The sequence below is a fragment of the Lepidothrix coronata genome, unplaced genomic scaffold, assembly GCF_001604755.1.
Source record: "Lepidothrix coronata isolate B3197 unplaced genomic scaffold, Lepidothrix_coronata-1.0 Scaffold118, whole genome shotgun sequence".
Classification (NCBI taxonomy): domain Eukaryota; kingdom Metazoa; phylum Chordata; class Aves; order Passeriformes; family Pipridae; genus Lepidothrix; species Lepidothrix coronata.
In genome coordinates, this window is record NW_016690298.1 from 907,608 (window position 1) to 929,709 (window position 22,102).

Here is a 22,102-nt window from a genome sequence, read left to right on the forward strand (position 1 = left end):
GACCCAAAGTTATACAGAACTTCCTAAATTGAGCTCTCACGACAGGCAGTGCAGGGCTTGAGGTGTGCTCAAGAGTTTCCAATTCAAAGGGACCTGCTGAGCCCATGAAATGGCTCCCACATCTCCCCGAACACAGATCCTGCATCTCTGCAACTCCCTTCCTGGAGGATCATTCTGCACCCACTCATGTCCCCTCTGTCCCAGACACCCCTGAGGAAACACAATAAGATGTGTGCAAACAAACATACTCTCACATAGGTATATGCAGGTATATGTCACTGACACACACACTTGACAATTTGCTGTGTATTCATAGAGCTGCAGGAAGATACATGGGCCAACTTGTTTATACACCCATGAGGGGCTCACAGACACAGTGACAGGTTATACACAAGCTCACACTCACACATATGGTCATGAACAAGCATAAACCTGTTACTTGTGCATGCACACACTCCAAGCTGCTTGCATGCACAGGTACCTTCACTTGCACCCACTCGGCACTGCTCACACCCACCCAGGTGTTTCCATGGGCAGGCGCATGGCTGGGAGTTCCCGGGAGCCCTCTGTGCCTCCCCTCTTCCAGCACCACTGTGGGCAAGTCAGGAGGGAATTTCCAGCTGCAAAGCTGCAACTGACAGATTTGGAGACTCCCTCCCCAGGCTTGCTGGGCCAAGTTAATGGTTCACCAGCACCCTGCTTCCCCTGCCCTTCCCCACTGGCTGCCTAGGGTGGGCGAGGAGGGACTCACTGGTGGGCAAGGGGTGCAGCCCCCCTTGCCTTGCAGTGTGCCCAGCACTTCAAGCTCAGCTCTTGCCCCATCTGGCAGTACCCAGCACCTAGGGCATTGCCCACATCAGCTTGGAGCCCTCTTGTGGAGGGGTCAACAGGCAAAGCCCCCATGCCCAGCACATGCTGCATTGTGGAGGGCAGGCACAGGAGCGTTGACCTCCTTGCCCAGGCTCTGACCCTGCTGACATCCCTCTGGGACTTGTCTGCCCAGTGGGGCATTACCAGCTGAGCAGGCACTGCACACACACATTCCCCTCTGCAGTTACCTAAACCCCTACACTGGGTAACACTGGAGAAACCAGTTCCCATGGGTTCCTTGAAGCATAGGAGGGACCCCCTTGGAGATCCCTGGAGCCCCCAGAGCAGAGGCTTGGCAGCCTGCCTCGCTGGGCAGCCAGGTAGGCTGCTCCTCACCCTGTGTTTGTCCATGAGGGGCACAGGCTGATCAGGTTACTGAGACATACATGCTTGGCACTCTGCCATCCAGGTGAGGCTGCACGTGGCCCATGGCATGCCAAGTGAATGCCTTGCATGCCACCAAGCCAATGGTGTCAGCCTTGTCCAGGGTTTCTCTGTGCCAGGCCCTGCAGTGGGGACTGCATTGGCGGTGGTTGGAGTGAAAAGAATACAGGAACCCTTCAAAAAACTCAGAGCCCATCACCATAGTGTCAGGGTAGGAAGCCGTACTTCTGGCATGAGGCATGAGTGGAGGGACCATGGAGTGCAGGTCACTGCAAACATCCAGGTCAGGTGGTGGTGGGGCACAAACTGGCACCCCCAAGCGATAACGACCATGGGTGATGGGAGCAGAGCCCTCATGCAGCCTGGAAGGTGCAGAGTAACTCACCCTCATCCGTGCACATCTCTGGGTTTGAGAACCACAGAGAAAATCAGGGAGTGGATAAAAATGAGGCAGGCTTTGCCACAGGTCCCAGCAACGCCAGCACAAACCAGAGGCTTGAGGGAGTTGCAGCTGACTGGGACTCGCAGCTGGGGCAGGACAGCTCTCTGGCCAGTCCCATTCCAGTACGGTGGTCAGCGCTTCCCAGCCCTCCCCAGAAAGTGCTGTGGCACACCAGTTTTAAATAGCTTTATTAGTGGAAGCTCTGTGCCCGCAGCCCCCACCACGGGGGCCATGGGGATGCCAGGCAGCCCCATGATGTCCTCTGGGGAAGCCAGGACTCCCCTGAGCACAGAGCTGGGCTCACCCACGCTGTCCCTGCCACTGGTTCCATGTGTCTTTGTCCCAGGGGGGCTGCGTGAGCCTGGAGGTGGCCCCCCAAATTGTCCTTGGTTGACCCCAGACTGTCAGACACAGAGGCTGAGCTCCTGACGGACGGAGCACTTGCGGCACTGCACCACACAGCACCAGTGGAAGCGGCAAAGGCAGTTTTCTTCCAACACCACTGTCTCATCCCGGTGCCCTCGCCCGCAGCACAGCAGGTCGCACCCACTCGTGTCCATGGCTGTGCTGTTGCAGACACGGCCCCGGGTGCCCAGTGAGCCTGTCTTACGGTTAGCTGAGCAGAAATCAGGCGAGTCAGCAGAGTAGATGAGGTCCTGCTTGTCAGGGGGCTTGATGTTGTCACCCACAGGGATGAGGGTTTTCCCGTCGTTCCCTCCCATCACCTTGAAAGCCCCATTGAAGCGCTCCAGCAGGCGGTCCCCCACCTCGCGGAAATGGGGCATCTTCCGCCAGCAGGTCCGCAGGGTGCAGGAGCCTGACAGCCCGTGGCATTTGCACTCTGTCCTCATGTAGCTGCGCACCGCCTGGGGAAGAGACGGTGATGTTCAGCCCTTGCTCCCCTGCCTCCCTGCCCAGCATCCCCAGCCAAAATCCTGCCTACCCCTGGGGGAGGGGTCTGGGAGTGGAGAGGGGCACAGGGGGTTTCCAAAGCACCTGCAAAGAGTTCCTGAAAAATACTGGGTCCGCATTTCAGCCGAAGCTGGTGCAGGTACATGGCTTGGGGAAATTAAGGGTGGAGGGCTGAGTTGGGTAGGGCACAGATACCTGCAGAGGACAAGGAGCACAGGGGCCTTACCAAGCGCCCGGCTTCGTTGTTGTGCAGGTCGATAAGAGCTCGGATGTCATTTTTGCCTTTCTTGTTCTTGGCATCCATAAACTGCTGGGATTTCTCGTAGCCGAACTGCACATCGTCCCCACAGCCCCCCCACTCCCAGGCCGTGCCCTCCGTGCCCGGACCCGCCGTGGGGGAGGGAGGAGTCCGGCTCCGTGTCAGCTCGCAGCCGCACTGCAGCAGCTCTCCCATGCTGCAGGCCTGTGTGATGGCGTGGCTCACCCCGGCCGCCGTGATGGCATACACGAAGGCTGTTTCACGGATATCTGCAGAAGAACAGACAGGGCCAGGATGTGGGGTCAGCTCCGGCAAAGTCTCTGCAAACAAAGCACCGCCCCCCCGGGCTAGCATCCCATGGCGGCTAAGACCTCCCACTTCTCGCCCTTTTCATTTGTGCTCAACGTTGCTCCCCGGGTGATGCACCCACCTAGGTACAGGATGCCTGGGGCAGGAACTGCCTCTTGCAAGCAGATATGAAGAATGTGGGTGATGGCCAGGCCATGCCAGTGTTCCTCCACCCCAGCTGTGGAGAGACAACCTCCCCTTGCAAGGATGGGTGCTGCCCCATAGGAAAGAGGGAAGCTTGGAGAGCAGGGGCGGTCCCAGGTGGTACTCACAGCTTCCTCACACTACCCTGCAATATCCCTCCAAGCAGGAAAAATCCTATCCCCAGATGCAAACTGGCACCTGGACAGAAGCGCTGAGAGGGATATGGAGGATGCCACTCACTCCCCTGCAGGGTGGCAGCAATGAAGCCGTGCTGCCTGCTCTGCCCCCCAAACCTGCTTTGCCATGGGGCACCGCCTGCCCCCCTCTCTCCACCAGCGCAGCCTCCACCCTGCAGGATTATTTATTATTAGTATTTGCTCCTGTCTCTCTCTGCTCCGGGACACAAATTCCAAGCATCTTTCCCCTGCCCAGACCTGCCGCTCGCAGCCGCAGCCAGCGGGGGATTCTGGCAGCGGGAGTGTGGCGCCCTGCTAAGGGGGCTCCTGTGCTCCCCCTACTCTGTGCTGGTGGAACCCCTGCCCACCCAAATGCCAGGGCAAGGCTGGTCCAGGGTGATGACACGCAGGGGGTTCCTGGGGAGGGAGGGGAAGATAAGCTTTGGGAGGTGACCCGTCCCCCCATCTCCAGCATTCTGACCTGGAGAGGCTGTGGGAAGAGGGATTCCAGGGCACCAGTTCCATGAGTGGCTTCTCCAAAAACCCACGCAGCAAGTGAGTCCCACTGGTGTTAGCAGGAACTGGGCACACCGGTGCCTTTTTGACAATGCCACCCAAGGGATGCCACCACCTCCCCAAGCCCTCCTGCCCCCCCAGGCCACCTGACCACCCGCCTGCTCCTGCCTGGGCCTGGTAAAGCCCTCAGCAGGCAGCCCATAGCTGGCAGAGTTTCCCATGCCACCCTGCCAGCTGGGCCCAGAGGAATGCCACTCCTCTGACAGCTCCTCCAGACACGCGGCTGCCCCCACGCCAGCCTGCCCTGGCATGCCGCGCCTGCCACAGGCAGCAGGGAGGGAAGAGGGGACAGCTTTGTCTGTGCCAGGGAGACCACAACTGGAAACAGCAGCCCATTGCAGCATCCTTGGATAGAAAAGGTACTCATCCTGGATGGGAGGTACTCATCTGATGGAGCTGGGAACCCCAAAAATGCTAGGATGCTTTATGCATCCCTATAGGATTACAGGGAGGCTGGTGCCTACAGGCATCTCTCAGTGCAGGGCTTCTGACGCCCATCCTGTGGCCTTGAGGACCTCCACACCTCTACCTGGGATGCCCCATGTCCTCAGAGTGCCAGGGACTCCCAAACTTACCCCTGCCTTCAGGATATTGCTTATCTCTACCACCCCAGCAATGAGGCTGGACCAACATGGTGGCTCCCTCAGCATTCCCATGCCTGTTGTGCCTGTGTCTCCCCCAGCCTAAGCTGCTCCTGGGTTACCAGCAGCACATCAATCAGTATCTTTCAGTCTGGCCGTCGCATTCTGGTACCATCCTACTTGCGGTCTGAATCCCTGCCTGGCACAGATCCCACCTGCCTTGCTGCCAGGTTGGGGTGAAAAGAGGTGACCCCAGAGGCAAGAGTGTCCCCCATGTGCTGTGGCTCTCTGCCACTTGACTGAATACACCTTCCTCTGTTGGGGGCAACCCACACCTGCAAAATGAGCCTGTCCCCCTTCCACAGGCCAGTGTCTCCCTCAGAGAGACCCCCATTGCCACCTGCAGCCACTGGGTGCCCAGGGCACCCCACCCTTTCCAATGCCCCCAGGGAGGCCACTCTGACCCCTCTTCATGGCCCAAGGACATACCCACTTTACCTGGGCCTGACCATGCACGAACAGGAGATGTGACGGCCAAGGAGACTGGGGCTTGCTCCAATGTCTTCACCTACTATGTCACAGGGACCGACATGGGAACAGGGGCAGGACTAAATTCACCTCCCACTAAGGGATCCTACCAGCCTGAGGTGCTTCAAACTTGCGGTCCCCCCCTTGCTTGAATCACCATCCACCCCCAGCCTCTCTTCCTGGGGAGCATGGCAGGGCTTTCCCCTCCCTTACACACTGACAGGTGCCCTCTTGCTCTGCTCCTTCTCTGACTTTGATGCAGCAGGGCCAGGCTTGGACCACTGTATCCGTCTGGCTGGGACCTGCAAATCCCTTCTTGCCCCTGGCCCTGTTCCTTGGGGTGACATCAGGGTCCCTACCCACAGGCACAGAGACGGGGGACAAGCACCCCTCTCCTCTGCTTCCTGCAAGACCAGGAGGAGGGAAGTGAAGGGTACCCACAGGGTGAGGGGCAGCTCCCAGAGGCTGCGCACTGCCTTCCACCTAGGCCCCTTCCCCCAGTACACCCTGGGGTCCTGGGGGAGCAGTAAATCACTGCCAGACAAGGGTGCATTCTTGGGCTTCATGAAGCCCCGTGCTGTCTGGGAGCATCGGTAATTGCTTCATTACAACACAGGGAGACATGTCCCAGCAGTAAAACCTCATTGTGACTGCACCAGGGAACGCTGAACAACCCCCTACATGCACACACACACACACACATACACACATAGGTTTGCACGCCAAGACTGCTCCAGGAGTCCTGGGGAGGGGTGTGACCGGATGGAGGCTTTTCGGAAAAATGGGAGGCTGAGGAAGCACTGGCCTTACCCTGCTGTAAGATCTTGCCGAAGTACTTGCTGTGGCTGGTGCAGTTCCAGCGGCGGAAGCGGAATTGGTACTGGCACTCCCGGACGCCCAGCTTGGTGCCCTTGGCCACCTCCTGTACAATCTCTGGCTCCAGCTGGCACAGCTCCGCCTGCTTGCCTGCCAGCCGCTTCGTCTTGCGGCAGATGCTGTTGGGGTCCATGACCAGAGGGCTCCCCACTGCCCTGCAGGAGGGGACAGACGAGCAGAGCAAAACCAGCACCCAAGCTCAGGAGGGATCAAGGTGTGGATGGGGCATGACGAGACCTGCTCCCAGGGACAGAGCAGGGCCGCAGGGCAGTGACAGTTCAGTGCTGAGCTCAGGTGACAAAGGGACAGAGAGAGATATGCAGGGAGGACAGGACAAAAGGTATGGGTGGCACCTGTGTGCCATCACCCAGGGGATACCTTGCCCTACCCAGCCAGTAGAGGAATGGGGAGGATCCCCAGCCATGGAACTGGCTATGGGATGATGCTGGAACATACCACTCCATACCGTTGGGGGCATCCCAGGGGGTAATGGCAGTGTCCCTGATGGGAGATGACAGAGATACTGTGCTACTCAGCACCTGCTCTTTGGGTCTGGCGCTGACCCAATTCAGCCTCGGCATCTCAGTATGACTGATGCCTGCTGCAGCTGCATCTCCCAGAGCTGTGGACACAGTGAGGAGCCCATTAAGTGCTCTTGGAGCATCTCCCCCTCTCCAGGGGGGCTCTCTGCTTTACCCTGTGGGAGACAAGATGTGTGACCTTGCCTGTGATAAAGCACCTTGGCTGCTGGCCAGGTTCCTGCGCTCACCTCCCTGAATCCAGGCACTAGGTCCAGGGAATGGAGCTGCAGGCGGGTGCAGGAGTGCGAGGGAGGGATGCAGGTGGCATCGTGAGCTCTGCCAATGCCAATGTGGGAGGGCAAGTCTTGGCTGGGCCCATGTCAGAGGTGGCTCCTCCTTGCCAGCACAGCTGGAGCGAGATGCCTGGCTCTCTGAGCTGGGAGGCAAAGTCTGAGCATGATGCCGTGCTCCCCAGTGTGCCGCTGGCTACAGAAACTTCAGTGCTTTCCCCACACATTTCGCCCGGAGTGCCCTCCGCAGCGCAGCTCGTGGAACTCTGCAGCCCGCCGGCACTTTGCCACATGCTGAGGCGGGAGATGCTCCAGCTGTGCCTTGGGCAACACAGGAGCCCATGCTGAGGCGGGAGATGCTCCAGCTGTGCCTTGGGCAACACAGGAGCCGCAGTGGTTAGAGGGCAGGCGTGCCACACTGACAGCCTCACACCCATGCCTCCCATCCCATGGCAAGGAGGCAGTGTGGCCATGGGCCACACAAATTTAGCACACCCTAAACACGGCCCCACTCAGCCCTCCCTCACCTCCAGCACAGCTCTTGTGGGCTCAGAGCTCACCCTGCTCAACAACATGATTTTCCTGTCTGTGGATGCCCACAGAACCTATGGGTTGGACTCAGCATACCCCAACACTTAGAGGTGCCTGAGGACAGTGAAGCCACATTCCCTGGAGTCCCCTGGGGAGCAGTGCATGGGCAGCCTGTGCTGCTATCAGCCTCACTCGCTGGGGAGCATCGCCTGCACTGCAACTTCCAAACCCAGAGCTTTATAATCTGGCCAAGCCCCAGGGGCTCAAAAATCACAAGCTGAATCTCTGTATATCTGTGTTCTGGGTTTTCTTTTCACTGTCACCCAGCTGGGGGTCTGTGTTTGGGATACTAAACTGCAGGACTTTGCTTGCCATCCTGTCCCCAGTGCAAGCTCCCTCCAAGGTCTGAAGCTCAAGGTCCTGCCAGGATTTCCCTGCCCCAAGCCAGGCTCCCCAGCTGCCTGCATCTCGTGCCCATCAGACCCCAGCTGGGCTTAGGGAGGACGTGCTCTCTTGCACAGCCTGGAAAAGGAGCCCTTATGCTTTGGCTGGAGGTTTAAAGGGTTAAACAGCTCAACAGAGATGCACAGCCTGGAAAGGGGATCTCCAGCAGGGAGACTGAGGCAAGCCCACACTCCTGCTGGAAAGAACCCATTTCCCTTTGCTCCTGGCAGCTCAGCTTCCCTTTGCTGCACCTCTCCAAAGGGATGGGGCAGCTGGGGAAGCATTTCAGAACTGTGGCTTGCCTGGCACAGCTCCCCCATAGATGGGGAAACTGAGGCCCACATGGAACGTAACCAGAAAATCTGTCCAGTCTAATCCCATGATGACCACACTGGGATCAAAGCCTCAATGCTGGGCTCCAAATTTGCTGTCCTTGGGGACCGTGGACTCCCAACATCTACAACAGGACAGCAGAGGTTTGGCTGCTTCCTCCAGTGGGGTGGGGAAGAAGGGGAGCTGGGATGGGACTTTCATTAAGAGATGACTCTTTGTACTCATATAAAAACGACGCGCTCGTGCCCCAGGGCCATCAGATCAAATACTGAACTGCGGCTCACCCCAGCCCGCTGGATCAAGCCGGGAAGAAGAGCTCAGCCCTGCAGGGCTGGGGGGCGGCTCCCCAGCACCACGGGGGTCCCCACCCATGGTCCAGGCAGCAGCAAAGCTGGCTGGAGAATGCGGGAGCTCACTGTCCGTGCTGACGAGGCGTGGGGTGGGCTGCCTAAGTCCAACACAATATTAATTTCCGCTGGGCTCCACTTTCTGGCACAGGGAGGCTGCTGGGAGCCCAAGAGCTGTTTTGCTTTGGAGGGTTCAGAGGGGGGGGAGCATGGGGGGAGACAAGGGCAAGAAAAATGCTGCCAAACTGCTACCACTTTGGCAAGGGCTCCAGCACAGGGCCCAGATCTGCCTGAGCTTGTCCTGCTCCAAGGCCTCCCGCATCTACAATTAAGGTGCCCCACCTCTGCCGCTGGGCACTCCTCCCCCTGCCCTGGTGAAGGAACAGGGTCGCCAGCCAGGCTCCCCACAACTTACCTGAGGCACCCCGGCCCCCCCTACCACCTCCTGCCTGAGAGCCCCCAGCCAGGCTCAGCGGCTCAGCAGCATCCGTCCCGTCTGCCCCAAGTATCCCGCTGGCTGCCAGAACTGCTGCCGGGTGGCTGCTATCTTGCCCCCAGAGAAGATGGGATGATGAGCCCCACTTCCCGACCCAATTCCCAGCACCCCTGTGTAAGCGAAACAACCCCCACTGGTGAAAGAGGAGACTGAGGCACAGAAAAGGAGCTGCAATCCACCACCAGACTGCTGCTGTCACCCCTTAGGCTGTCAACAGCCGCAGCCTGAGCCCTGTCCCAATGACACACACCAAACAGGAGTCACTGGGGCTTCTGATGCAACCCCTCTGCTCCAGATGCTGTCCCTGTGCAACAGAGCCGGGTGTTCCTAAGAGCCATAATCACCAGCTTTTTCCAGCTCAGCTCACAGTCACAGAGCCTCCAGTATGCCCCAGTCTCATTCCCAGATAAAATCATAGATGAAGGAGCCTGGCTCAAGTCATCATCTTCCCCTTGGGCATGGGGATGGTGTGGAGCAAGGCTTCTCCCAGCCTCTGTCAGCAGACAGGATCAAGGGGAGCCAGTGAGGTCCTGGTTTGCAGGAAGCCAATGGAGTGAGGCTGACAGAATCATGCAGTGAGAAAGAGGATGGTCAGCCTTCAAAAGTGGCACCCACATCTTGGGTGAAAAATGCCTCCCTTGATCCTGGTGGCCTTAAAACCCCAAAGGAGAGCAGTGGTTGTGCCATGCCAGCTCCATGTTGGACCTGCTAGGTCTACATCCATTGAGTATTGCTGCCTGGGCACTCCCATGTGGCAAGGGGACGCTGCTGTGGGGTAGTAAGGGCATGTCTTGCCTCACATCCAGGTCTCTATCCCAGTCCCTGAGTGCCGTCAGGAAGGGAGTGCACAATGCTGGGGTACCCGGCTCATCGCTCTGAGCCCACAGGTGCTTTTGCATCCACTTGGAGAGGTAAGAACTGCAGGATGGAGAACTGATCTCCATCCCTTGGGGGAACAGGTCACCCCATGTCCCACACAATGATGACACATTCAGTGACAGCCCTACAAGGAAGTCAAACCCGAAGGGAACCTGTCTCTTTCCGAGGTGTGCAAACAGGGTGAGGGGGACACACAGAAGAATTTTCACTCGTCCAGCTTGAGCTTCAGCTCATGCTGAAGTGTAGCGGGCGCTCGACCCCTCACCCGGGGCGATGCGTGGGTGCTGCCACTAACCGGGGCAGCTGGGTGTGGAAAACAGAGCAGGAGGCCCATGAGGGTGTGGTGAGTAAGCAACAAGTCACTGCCCTGGGGGGGCACAGCCAGGGTTTGGCTGCTGAGCAGGACGGGGGTACTGAGGGAGCAGGAAATGCCGCAGGTTGGGGAGAGCAGGGGGACCCTGTGCCCCGCCTTCCTCTTTACAGCTCCTTGGCAAGAATGTCATGCAAACAGCTGGGCAGCTGCCTAAAGAAAAGAGGCTTTGGCTTGGCATGGCATGGCATCAACCTATGGACCTGCTGGTTGCAGGGTCATGTTGAGGCCAGGTGCTTGTGAACAGTAGCTGCCCAAACTTGTGGTACAGGTACCAGGGAGGATGGAGGGAGCAGGTACCTGCAGAGATGGGGGTCCTAAAGCTGTGTCCAAACCCTAGAAGGGTTGGGATAAAAAGTAAGAGATCCACCCACCCGTGGTCAGTGTGTTCTTCCTCTGGGTTCTGGCAGAGGCTGGAGCTGGGGTGGCATGAGGGCTGGGCTAGCTTATGCCCGAATACAGGTGCCACATGTGGCAGCAGGACCCTGCAAATTCTGAGCAAATATCGGGGTGTGCTCAGCTCTGCCCAGCATCCTCCTACATGAGGGGTATTTGAAGGGATCAAGCCTCTGATGCAAAGCCCAGACAAGCCCTCCAGTTTGGGGTATGTGTAGGGCAGGGTTGGAGAGCCTGGGTGTCACCAAGTGAGAGTGGATGTGACCAGGAGCAAGGACAAGGGATGGCATGGGTGAAAGCTCAGTTGCTTTGGGAGAGAACACAAGTAGCCTAACGCTGGAGCCAGTAGCCATCTCAAAAAGTGCAAGAGAAACATTTTCCTCTTGAAAAACCCAGAGGGTCAGCAGCTGCTTTAATTGGGGCACAGGGAGATGGCACTGGTCAGGGGCCACCACACTGGGACATTCGTTGCTTCCTGTATGGTGCTGCTCCAGGGGGGAGGGCATGCCCAGGATGGCTGGGCAGCCCCGTCTGCTGGGCGCTGTGGGGTGGCAGCTGTAGGTCAGCAAGTCCAGAGAGTGACTCACAGTGCTCACCCAAAGTCATGCAGGCAGGGCCCTACAGTCCAGCAGCCTGCTCTTACAGGTTCTCAGCAGTCTGGGTGCTGGTCAGGGCAGTGGAAGAGAAGGGGAGGCCACTGGTGCATGAAACTATCCAGAGCTGTGTGGATCAGGGGATGCAGGACTGGGACTCTCAAACAAGGGTACAGCCACAGGTGCTTGGGGGTGGGTCCTCCATGAGTGCCTCTGAAGAAGCCCCATGGAAAACTGGAGGTGCAGTGCTCTTGTGCACGGATGGGAAAGGAATGGAGGGCAGGTGTCCATCCCTCCAGGCCCCATCAGACCCACAGCTGGAATGGAGCACATCTTAGCTGGGATGGTTTTCTCCCTTGCTCTCTCTTCCATCTCCCAGCTGCTCTCAACCATACCTATGGAGAGCCAATGGGCACTCAGGAAGCCTGGCTTTGCTCACCCCCATCCCCACAGTGCCTCCGTTCCTGCAAGCACAGCCCAACCACAAACCGGCTTGGCTGAACTCATGCCCTGAACCTGCCCGGGGCTCCTCAGACACTACATTTGCAAGCCCTGTATCCTTCACCCTCTGGGCCAGCCCAGGAGCCCCAGGCAGTCCCTACTTGTCCTGCTCAGGGAGAAATTATTGTTGCACAAGGAGTTGGGTGAGAAACACCTAAAGAAGAGGGGAGGAGAAAGAAAGAGAATTTACTGGGCTGGTGGAAGCAAGGGGAGCCTATTCCCTGCAGCCTGGCACTAACCAAGGTACCAGCAGCACCTGAGTGGCACAACTTCCATTGGCACTGACCATAGCCTGCTCCCTCTGCCATGGAAAGGTCTGTGTCTGCCTGTGCCCCTTTGCTTCTTCTTAGACACAGGGGCACAGGGTGTGTCTAAGGTGGTGTGACTGTATCTTCAGTGAGCACTGTGGGGGCATCCTAACACAACGAAGATGCTCTTTCTCAGGCTACAACATCACTAGCATGATGTCAGTGCTCGTACGTCACACTTGAACCTTTTTCCATAGATGCAGCCATCTGCCAGGATCCCAACAGGTGCAGTTACCACCCATGAGTGGCCAGGTGTCATGCTTTTAATTAACTTTACCTTAGCTAAAACCAGGACACCAGGCCTGGCTGCATGCCTTGTCTGGGGACTGTGTCTCCTGAGACCCGACCCAGCTACACCCCATTGTGGCTCTCTCAAAAATTAGTTTGCCACCAGTGGGTGAAAAAATTCCCTCAAACAGGCAACCCCTGCATCCCCACCACCACACAGATAATGTACTAAGGGGTGGGATAGAGGGGGCAGTAAAGACATTCCTTTCTTTCCCAGGGGAACGTGCCCCCTTGGCTAAGCACTCACAGGTGCCCAGTGATGCACACATAAAGGTGTGCCAGTGAAGTTCCTATGCATCAGTGACAGCGACAGCAAGGAACATCTCTATCAATGCCACCAGTCTTGGGGCTTCCAGGAACTCTGGCACAACATATGGCTGTATACTTGAACCCCTCTCCTCCAACAGCAAACCTCACAAACTCCAATGCTACCCAGACCTGGGAGACAGGACCAGGAGCAGACATATGGGAAGATGCCTCATGAGCTGGCTCAAGGGGTCAGGCAGCACCCAGACTTCTCTCCCCAGCATAGAAAGAGCTCCCTGGAAATAAGGGATGATCTCAGCCCGGGGCCAAAACCCAAGCTCTGTGGAAAGCAGCTCATGTATCAGCCAGCTGCTCCTGTGTCCTGTCCAGGGAAGCCCAGCACGTCCATTTGGTGGTGCTGGTGGCCTCATCCACACACCACCTCCACCTCCTCTGGGCTTGCTGGCTCCAGAGTGAAGTAGAGTACAAGCTGGTGATCCCTCTGCAGCCATTCCACTGCCCAGTGCATTCAGCCATGTTGCAGGCATTATTCTTATTATTCTTAAATTAAAGGTTCATTCCCTTCTTATTTTTTAAAAGAAGAAAAAACAAGTTTGACCCCTTGCCCTCCTCTGCCAAATCCTGCTAATCTCCCCAAGTCGGTTCTGCCAGCGCACGCATGGCATGGTCACAGCATCAGCAGGACCCAGGCTCCACGGTAAGATGTGGCTCTGAGCTGCCAGGGCAGGGGGCAGCAGTACCCCAGCACCCTGCCTTTGCCGGTGCCGTCTGCCTGCCCCTAAATTGAAGGCAAAATTAACTTCTGCTTCACCTTTACCTGTTCCAGCCATGGGTAGATGTCCTCAAAGCTGGAGCACAGGGCATGAGATTGAAGGTGAGGGCTCACTGGGTGAGTATTGATGAGGATGGGGCAGAGAAAGCATGGAGAGCTGAAGGGACAGCTGTGTATGGGTCTGAGAATTAGCGAGAGAAATACAGCAGGTCTCAGGCAGCAGGAGGGAATGAGTCCTGCATATCTACCCTGAGGTGGGTGGCAGGGAGCATGGAGATCTTCCACACACATCCTGTCCCGACCAGGGCTTGCCCTGCCTCATTCTCCCCTCCTCTAGCAAAAAACCAAGGCAAGCCCCTCTCAGACCCATGTTTAACATTTGTCTGGCAATAAACCAAGTTTTTGCTCTGGGGACAAACTTAGCTGGTGTACAGCTGACCATAACAGCACCATTTATACTCACCAAGGCCCCTGCTTTTGCCCTGCATCCCTGGAGCCAGGGCTAGCAAAGGGAATGGAGATGTAGAATAAATCACTGGTGGGCAGGCAGTGGACCAAGAGGGGAAAGGCTTACGGAGAGCTTTATTTTAGGGGTCAAAAGAGTGTGACAATGTGGAGACGAATAGCCTCAGATAATGAATGATAGCCCGGACGGCACGCCGGGGAGCTGGAATCTAAGCACTTAAAACCGGATAAAGACAGGCTGGGTGAAATTCTTAATAGATTTAAATAGTTCATGTTTCGACAGATACCTGGGCTTTCCAAGGCTAGGTCCCAGCTCTGTGCCTGTAATGAATCCCCCACCCCCTCTGGTATCCTGCAAGGCACCGTCTCTGCCTTTGATGAAGGCACCATTACAAATAGGGGTTTTGTCCCTGCTGTGTCCAGGCCACTGTTCAGGAGGGACACGGTAGGGACCCTCGGGCTTTTAATTAAAGTTGACTTATTGGAGGGGTCTGGAGGCCCCTACCCCACCTTCCCCATCGCTCAGGCATACAACCCTCCTAGGCTGAAGACTTGAAGTGCAGGGAGGCAGACTGCAGCTCTCCCCACAAGACCTGTGTGCCCCATACCCCTGGGGCAGCTCCAGCCTGCTGTTCCCAACACACTTGTGTGCCCAAACCCTGACAGCATGTGAGTGCCTTGATCTGGATCCTCCTGGCCAGCAAGCAGCAGTTCCTACCCAAGTTGTGCCCTGGGTGTAGGGGACTCTGTTATCCCCAAGCTGGGGTGGGAGGACCACCCCCGGAGATCGAGGGACCCTGCGTGCCCTCCTGCATCCCCCCCCCCGGGATGTCCTACTCACCACCAGAGCCCGATGATATTGGCGGGGCAGAGGAGGATGAAGAAGAGCCCCAGCTGGGTCCGGGAAGAAGGTAGCATCCTGCCAGGGCTGAGGGAAGTGTCGAACCCGCTCCGCGCCACCCGCGGTGAGCCGGGCTGCCCCGAGGGTCTGGCCGGGGCCCCGGCGGGTGGGTGCCCGGTGCCTCCCTCCGCCGGGCCGGGCCGGGCCGGGCGGGCAACGCGGCCGGCGGGGCCGGGCCGGGCCGGGCTGGGTTGGGCTGGACTGGGCTGGGCAGGCAACTCCGGGCGGCTGGAGCGCGGCGCGGAGGCTGCTCCCGAGAAGGAGGAGGAGGAGGGACGGGGCTGCGAAAGCATCTGCTCCGACAGGGAAACCGGAGCCCGGGGGGACGGACAGGGCGGGCCGGGCGGGGGGACTCCCGGGTGCCAGGCTCGGCTCCCGGCGCACAGCCACGGCCACGATGTGGGCACGGCCACGGCCACGGGCACCCTCCGGCAGTGGGACGGTGGCCTCAGCCTGTCCAGCCCCGCGCCCCCCGCCGCGCTTGGACGTGCAGTCCTTTTTGCGGGACCTGCCTGGCACAGCACTGCCCGGCTCCGCTCATGGTCCTGCCGCAGCACTGCCAAACTCGACCTGGCCTCGAGGTGTCCCCAACACCTGCCCATCACATTCCTGCCCGACCCTGACACCCTTGGCATGGCCTTGCCCAAACCTGGAGTCCCTGTGTTGCCTGCCAGCACAGCCCTGCCTGGCCCCTGTCCCCACACTGGGTTTGCCTGGAGCCTGTCCTCAGACCAATCTGTCCTGTCTAGGGATGCCGGAGGAGTGACCCCCCACAAACATCTCCCAACACTTGGCTCCAATACCTCTGGAGAGACATGCCTGGGGCAGGGGTAAATGCAGGAGGAGAATGATGGGGGTCAGCCCCAGCAGAAAAGAGACCAGGAGGAGTGCAGTGAGGGATAGCTTGTTCATGGTGATTTCATGTCAGGTGCAGCCAGGATACAGGAGGGAGACAGCCCCCAGCACTGGATCAACAGGAGGAGTAGCGGGAGTTGCCTAGGGCAGGAGGAAACCGAGGTGCCTGAAAGATAGCAGAGGGCACACCAGGCTTAGGCAGCTGGGGACAGAAGGAACCAGTACCCATAGGCTGCCACCCCAATTCTCTTCTCCCAGAGGAGCCTCAGGAATGGTCTCCTAGTGCTCTGGATTTCTGATTCTTCTTGTACTGTTAGTGACTCCCAGCAGAGTTTGGGGATGCAGCTTCCAGCCATGTAGCATCCAGGCCATAGGTCCTAGGGCTGGGACAGCCACCCTGGAGAGTCCAATTGACTTCTGCACCCACCACCACTGAGCACCCATTGGGTTACCCCCAGAGACCAGGGGGTGTCTGCCACCAATGATGGGCAAAGCAGAGCACTCTCTCTGCTGGTGAGCTCACCACTCCCTCCAGCAGCAATTTGAGCTCTGTCCCCCTTCCTGGCCTCCCATCTTCTGCCCATCTCTAGCCTCTGGGTTGCCCATCACTGCTCCCTTTGCTTCAACCACCAACAGTTTCACCCCTTCACCTGGGCATGTTGACTCCCCACCAGCAGCATTTGGTGATGAATGACTCAGGTTTTATCTGCAGCTTGGCACAATTCTCCTCTTCCTCCTGGGCACAGGAGATAAGAGACTCCCACCACCTCTGGAGATTTCACACCTGCTCCTTCTCTGCCATCCTTCACAGCAACTGAGCTCCCAGTCTGCACCCTTGGAATTGTGACCAGGACTGAGCTGCTCTGGCCACAGCATGGGGACACAGGGGCACAGGACTTTCCCTGAGCAGGGCACTGCATCTGGGCTACCACACCATGTCCAGTCCCTGTTGTCTTTTGCCTTCACCCACCAGCCTCCATCCTACCTGCCCTACAGGAATCTCATCACCTTGAATCTTAGGGGGAAAGTCAGTAAAGAGTAGCAGGGGACATCCCTGCTAAGGCCTGGGGAGCCTGACACGGTGCCCAGGGGCCCAGCCCCTGCAGCAGAGCTTGCTTGCAACACACGGCTCATCTGCCGGCGTGTTGAAAGTGCCTGTTGTCCCCCCCCCGCCCCTAGCGCCTGGCCTCCTTGCAAAGGCAGAGCGGGGCAGGTGAGAAGCCTTTATCTGATTTCCTAAGGGCAGAAAAATCCCTTTGATTTTGCCCCGAAGAGGGGAGCGGAGTGGGGGGGAGTGCCGTCTCGACGAGCAGGTGCGGCTGGTGCTCAGCAACTCGCCTTATCATGTCCTAGCTCTGCGTGAGGCTGGAGGGGGCTGGGGGGGCTGTGATGCCCCCAGCACGCATATGGGAACTGGCCCCATTGCTTGGGTCCTATAGCAAACCCCCCTGAGAGGGGCTAGTGGGGGCAGGGTGAACAAAGGCAGGCTCCTTGCCTTGTGCCTGGACCAGAAGGACTGGATGGAGGGATGCCAGGGCTTTGCCCTTGTTTCACAGCTTTTCTCACAGCTGCGTAAAAATTCCCCTTTAGCAAGGGGAAACTGAGGCATATAGATGCTGAGACCTGATTAAGCAGCCAGGGTGTGATAGCCTGCTCCCCCAGCCCCAGTAGTTTTCTCACTGACTCCCCTTCTGCAACAAGACCTAAAGGGACACACACTTCAGGGGACAAGGACACAGTGGTGACACTGAGCCAAGGCAATGGGGGTACCACTGCCACCCTGAAGCAGCCTCCACTGTCGCAGCTGAGCCTTTGTCTCTGCCTTTCCTCGCCTCTCGCAGCTCACTCCCCCCGCCCCCCACCCACCCCAGCTTTTGTGTTATTACAAATTATAAAACAATTTTTTCCTGCCGTCCCGCATTCTTCTGCCTCCTGCAAGAATTTTAATGTATTTATTTTTGCTATCAGGGGAAAGCGCTGTGTTCCTCGACCACCCCCGGGCAGCCCCAGCCCTGCTTGGCCACTGATGGAAATTAATGACGGAGGATGCAGGGGGAGAACAGACACCTCTGCACCCCTGCAGCAGAGAGGTGGGGGGGATGGGTGTCTCCCCAACCAGCCATGCTTTCCCCAGTAGAAAAGTCTGTGGAGGATAGAGAACTCAGCTGCACTGGGAAGGGTGATGGGATAGTGGGGGCTGGTCCCCAGGAGAGGCTGTAGTTTATGGGCTGAGGAGGGGACAGCTGTTGGTTGGATGGGCAGGGCCAAGGGGTGTTCTTTGGGGTCCAGCTTCGGGGTGCTGTGCTGGGTAATCATGTCCCCATATAGCAGCATGGCCTTGGAATTCTCTTGAGGAAGAGGAGACCTCCCCCAGACCCAAACCCACTCTGCCCCTTGTGACAGCATCCCCAGTGATCCCCATCCTGCTTGTGGGACAAAGCATCCCTTGAGTGCCCCTCTGCCCCTTGAACTCCCTCTGCCTCTAAGCTGGTGCCTTGATGCTGTTCTGAGCTCTGTCTCTCACTCCTGACCACACGGCCCCAAGGGCAAGGATTGGGGTGCCCTGCTCCCAGAGCCCCCCTGCCCCATAGCCACAAGGCTGGGGGGCTCTGGCTGCTGGGAGGGAGTGGACAGGGGGAGGAAAGAACGGGCCTTTCCCGCTGCGGGGAAAGCGCAGCGATTTCCAACCCAAACACCCCAGCGCTCAGCGGCTGCATACTTTCCCAGCGTCCCTCCCCTCCTTTTTATTCCTGAGGACATTGGCAATCAAACCCAGGTTGGCCCCATCTCCTGCTCCTGCAGTGAGGTCATCGAGCTGTGTTTGTGACATCCCGGCATCTCCATGGCAGCGCACTGTGATGTCATAAGCTTGGGGTTGCGACCTCACGGCAGGAGGAGAATGATCTTATTAAAACAACATGGTCCCCATCCATGGCCGCTCACAGCCGGGGGACTCCAATGCAGGATAACGGCCAGTGGAGAGGCCTGTGGCAGCCAGGGGGATGGTCAGGATGGAGCCCTCCCTGGGATTGTGTCCCCAGTGGGAGACATTGATGACCCAGGGCATGATCCAGTGCTCAAAGCAGTGGGCAGTCCCCAGGACTGAACTCCCAACTGATGCAAGCACACAAGCCTTCCTTGTGCTGGGGTGGTGGTGAATTTGGGGACAGTCACTCTGACTTACTCTTCAAGGTCTCCCAGGCTCGGCCACAGTGCTGCCCACCTCCAGGGCCAAGTATCTGGGGCCTTATCGGGGTGCAGAGCCCTTTCATGTCAGGCCAGTGGGTGGCAAGTGGAGCTGATGAGGACCTGTCCCCAGATCAGAGCCAACTGGTGCTGACAGCAACTATGCAGCCCATTCTCAAATTAGATGAGCCCCCCCTCTCCCTGGCCAGCACTCCTGCCCCTGCCCCATGGCTGGACACAGCCTGGGACATCGCTGCCCACCGTGCTTCTCATGGCCAACATGTCCCACACACACGCATGCACGCACTGTACCCCTAAGGAGCCCTGGGCATCCCTTGGGCACTGACAGTTAGGAGACAGATGGACAGAGGGGTGAATGGGAGTGTAGACAGACAAATGGGTGGGTGGCTGTCTGGATGGACAGGTAGGTGTGGGGATGGGTGAGAAGAGTGATGCACCCATTTGTCGATGGATGGATGGATGGGTGAGTGTACAGACAGCTCAGTAGATGGATGGCTGTGAGAAAGCTACATGTAAGTGTGGATGGATGGACGGATGGACAGGAGAAAGAATGGCCCTAGCACTCTTTAGTGAGCCTGTGTGGTTCTGGATGTTGTTACTCTTTCCAAACAACCAAAGTTTCACACAGAACCAGCAAAAGCCCAGCTCTGTCCTGGGAGAGAAGGGAACATTCACGTCCTAAGGGGAGAAAATTTGTCTTTCTCTCTGTGCAGCTTGAGGGCCTGACCTTGTGCTGCTGCAGCAGTCCATCCTCACTGCTAGCACAGGATCTGTTTTCCACTGCTCAGCAAGGAAACTGAGGCCCAGGGGACTGCCTGGCAGTGCAGTAAAGCTGCAACCACCCCTCTTCAAGGAAATATGGCACTGTGGTCAGTCCCACTCCTTCCAGCTCCCTGCATATCCGTCTGTCCATCCACGGGAAGGACACACATCTCTTGGGCTGAGAGCGATGCCGTTGTCCTTGGGCCCCCGCGGGCCGTAAACATGATGTCATGTGGCAGCACACACAGCCCGCTCTGTGCGCGGGTCCCCAAATGGGCTTCGCGAGTTCGGCGTGGGAGGCATCAACCATGGCCCACAGCCAAGGGAACTGGAGTTGGGAGATAAAATCAGGTTTGCTTTGGGCTGGAGCAAACAGCTTTTGCAGGAGGAGTAAAGGATAGGGAGAGCAGCTGGAAGGGGGAGACATCTCCCCATCTCGGAGAGTTTGTTGAGGAGCAGAGGTGATGGGGGATGCTCCAGGAAAGCCCAGGCTGGTTTTGCCGGTCCCAGGTTGGCTCCCTTCGCGCCTACTTGACTTAGAATAACTCCATAGGCACTTGGAGTCACTAATCAGCCAGGACCACTTGAGAGCAGCCCAGGGCTGCCTCCCGTCTCCTGCGATAACAGGATGCCAGCCCCGGGTTTGCTCCAGCGTCCTGCCCTCACATCCTCAGAGAAAGGTCCTGACCCACCAGGGTCCCATGGGGCACAAAGAAGGGGGAGTCCAGATCAGAGCTTGCTGTCAGGTGCTGAGCCCTGTGCAGTGGCCATGGAGAACACACCATTATGCTGTTTGATTTACCTCTTGTTTCAAAAGCTTTGTGCTGTCCCCAAGCCCTTGCCTGGATCTAAGGGGTCAGATAGAGGGAAATGAGGGGAAGGGGACCTTTGGGAGAGGGCCGAGAGGGTCCCACTTGAACTCTGTGTGGGAGAGGAGCAGCCGTCTCCAGGCCTGGGATCTGTCTACACCCCTCTTGATCTTCCCATGTCCCCCCTGTGCAGCCCCATAAGCCCCAGCATGGCTCATGACTCAGGCAGTGACAGTGTGGTGACACACAGTTGACATGACAAGCCATCTCCAGTTAAATGCTTTGGGTTGTTTACAGTCCTTGGGACCCAGGCTCAGCCTTCTCACAGCCTGGGCTTTCCTGGGCATGAGTCAAGGGATGCTCTCCCCTGGGACACCCCACTTCCCCCCCACCAGCTGTGGGAGAGCAAATCAGGGTTAGAGGATAAAGCCCTGGGAAAAATTTCCAGCTCCTGGGTGAGACTGCACAAGTCACGTAAAGAAGCTGTGCCTTCATCCCAGCAGGACCAGCAGCCAGGACCCTCCATGAGCAGTGTGTGGTGGATAGATTGAGCAGCAGAGCAGCACGGAGGGCCCACGGTGCCTGTATCTGCATCCACAGGTCCCATCGGTGAGATGGGGTCGGACCTGACAATGCATCCGTGAAATGAGTAGAGTTGCAGCAACCCTGTGGCAGAGTGACACACAAGATGGGACCTGCCACCCCCAGCTCCACATCCCCATGGATAAAGGCAGCATTTGCTCTCCCGCCTTTGCCCTGCTTGCCGCCAAGCTGAGCTGGCCCCGCACGGGGGGACCTCCCGGGAGTGGCGGTGCCCCCGGCTCCTCGCGGCATTCTCCGGCGGAGGATGTGTCATGGCCCAGCCGCTTCCCTTCGGAAGTCCCCGCCGAGCGGCTCTGGGAGGGGGGTGATTCACCAGACCCTCCTGCCCTCCCTTCTGCACGGCCTCCCCCACAGCCCTGGCAGCGGCCCCGGCGGAGCCCCAGGCAGGTCTCCGACGCCGCTCCCGCCGTCCGAGGGAGGGGAGCACAGCCTAGCGGCGGGAGCGGGAAGTAGCCAGGATAACGGTGTTCCCTTCCCCGAGCGTGCTGCGGGGCACTGGGGACCGACCCGGGGAGCCGCTGCAGTGGTACAGCCTGCCCTTCCACAAGGTCCTGCACCCGGGTCGGGTGATCCCAGTACCTGTTCTAGCTGAGTGGGAGAGGGATGGATGGACGGACGGACGGATGGATGGATGGATGGATGGATGGATGGATGGATGGATGGATGGATGGATGGATGGATGGAGAGCAGTCCTGCAGAGAAGGACCTGGGGATACTAGTGGATCAAAAATAGTATATAAGCCGGCAATGTGCACTTGCAGCCCAGAAAGCAGATCGTGTCTGAGACTGGAAAACAAGAAGCATGGCCAGCAGGGCAGGGGAGGAGATGCTCCTGCTCCACTCTGCACTCGTGAGAGCCCACGAGTGGAGTGCTGCATCCAGCTCTGAGATCCTCAGTGCAAGAGAGGCATGAACCTGTTAGAGCAGGTCCAGAGGCCACAAAAATAATTGGGGAGCTGGAGCACCTCTCCCATGAAAACAGGGGATTTGGGGTTATTCAACCTGGAGAAGGCACAGGAATATCTTATTGCAGGCTTTCAATATATAAACGGGTTTATAAGAAAAAGG

General features: G+C 58.0%; 1 protein-coding gene across 1 annotated transcript; it reads right to left on the reverse strand.

Annotated features, from left to right (window-relative positions):
• Positions 1-2,006: 2,006 nt before the first annotated feature.
• Positions 2,007-14,815, reverse strand: WNT6 (Wnt family member 6). The gene is made up of 4 exons (XM_017825280.1): positions 14,739-14,815; positions 6,031-6,251; positions 2,835-3,136; positions 2,007-2,562 (listed from the first exon to the last, which is right to left on the reverse strand). Exons 1-4 carry the CDS (start codon positions 14,813-14,815, stop codon positions 2,101-2,103), a joined length of 1,062 nt encoding a protein of 353 aa, XP_017680769.1. The 3' UTR covers positions 2,007-2,100.
• Positions 14,816-22,102: the final 7,287 nt, after the last annotated feature.

What these genes read in the sequence shown, in the direction of transcription:
- WNT6 (XM_017825280.1), bottom strand. Translation starts at nt 14,815, where the DNA reads ATGCTACCTTCTTCCCGGACCCAGCTGGGGCTCTTCTTCATCCTCCTC. An exon ending in CGGCAAGATCTTACAGCAGG is followed by an intron (nt 3,137 to 6,030) that starts GTAAGGCCAGTG and finishes GTTCTTCTGCAG; the next exon opens with ATATCCGTGAAACAGCCTTC. An exon ending in ACAACGAAGCCGGGCGCTTG is followed by an intron (nt 2,563 to 2,834) that starts GTAAGGCCCCTG and finishes TCTCTTCCCCAG; the next exon opens with GCGGTGCGCAGCTACATGAG.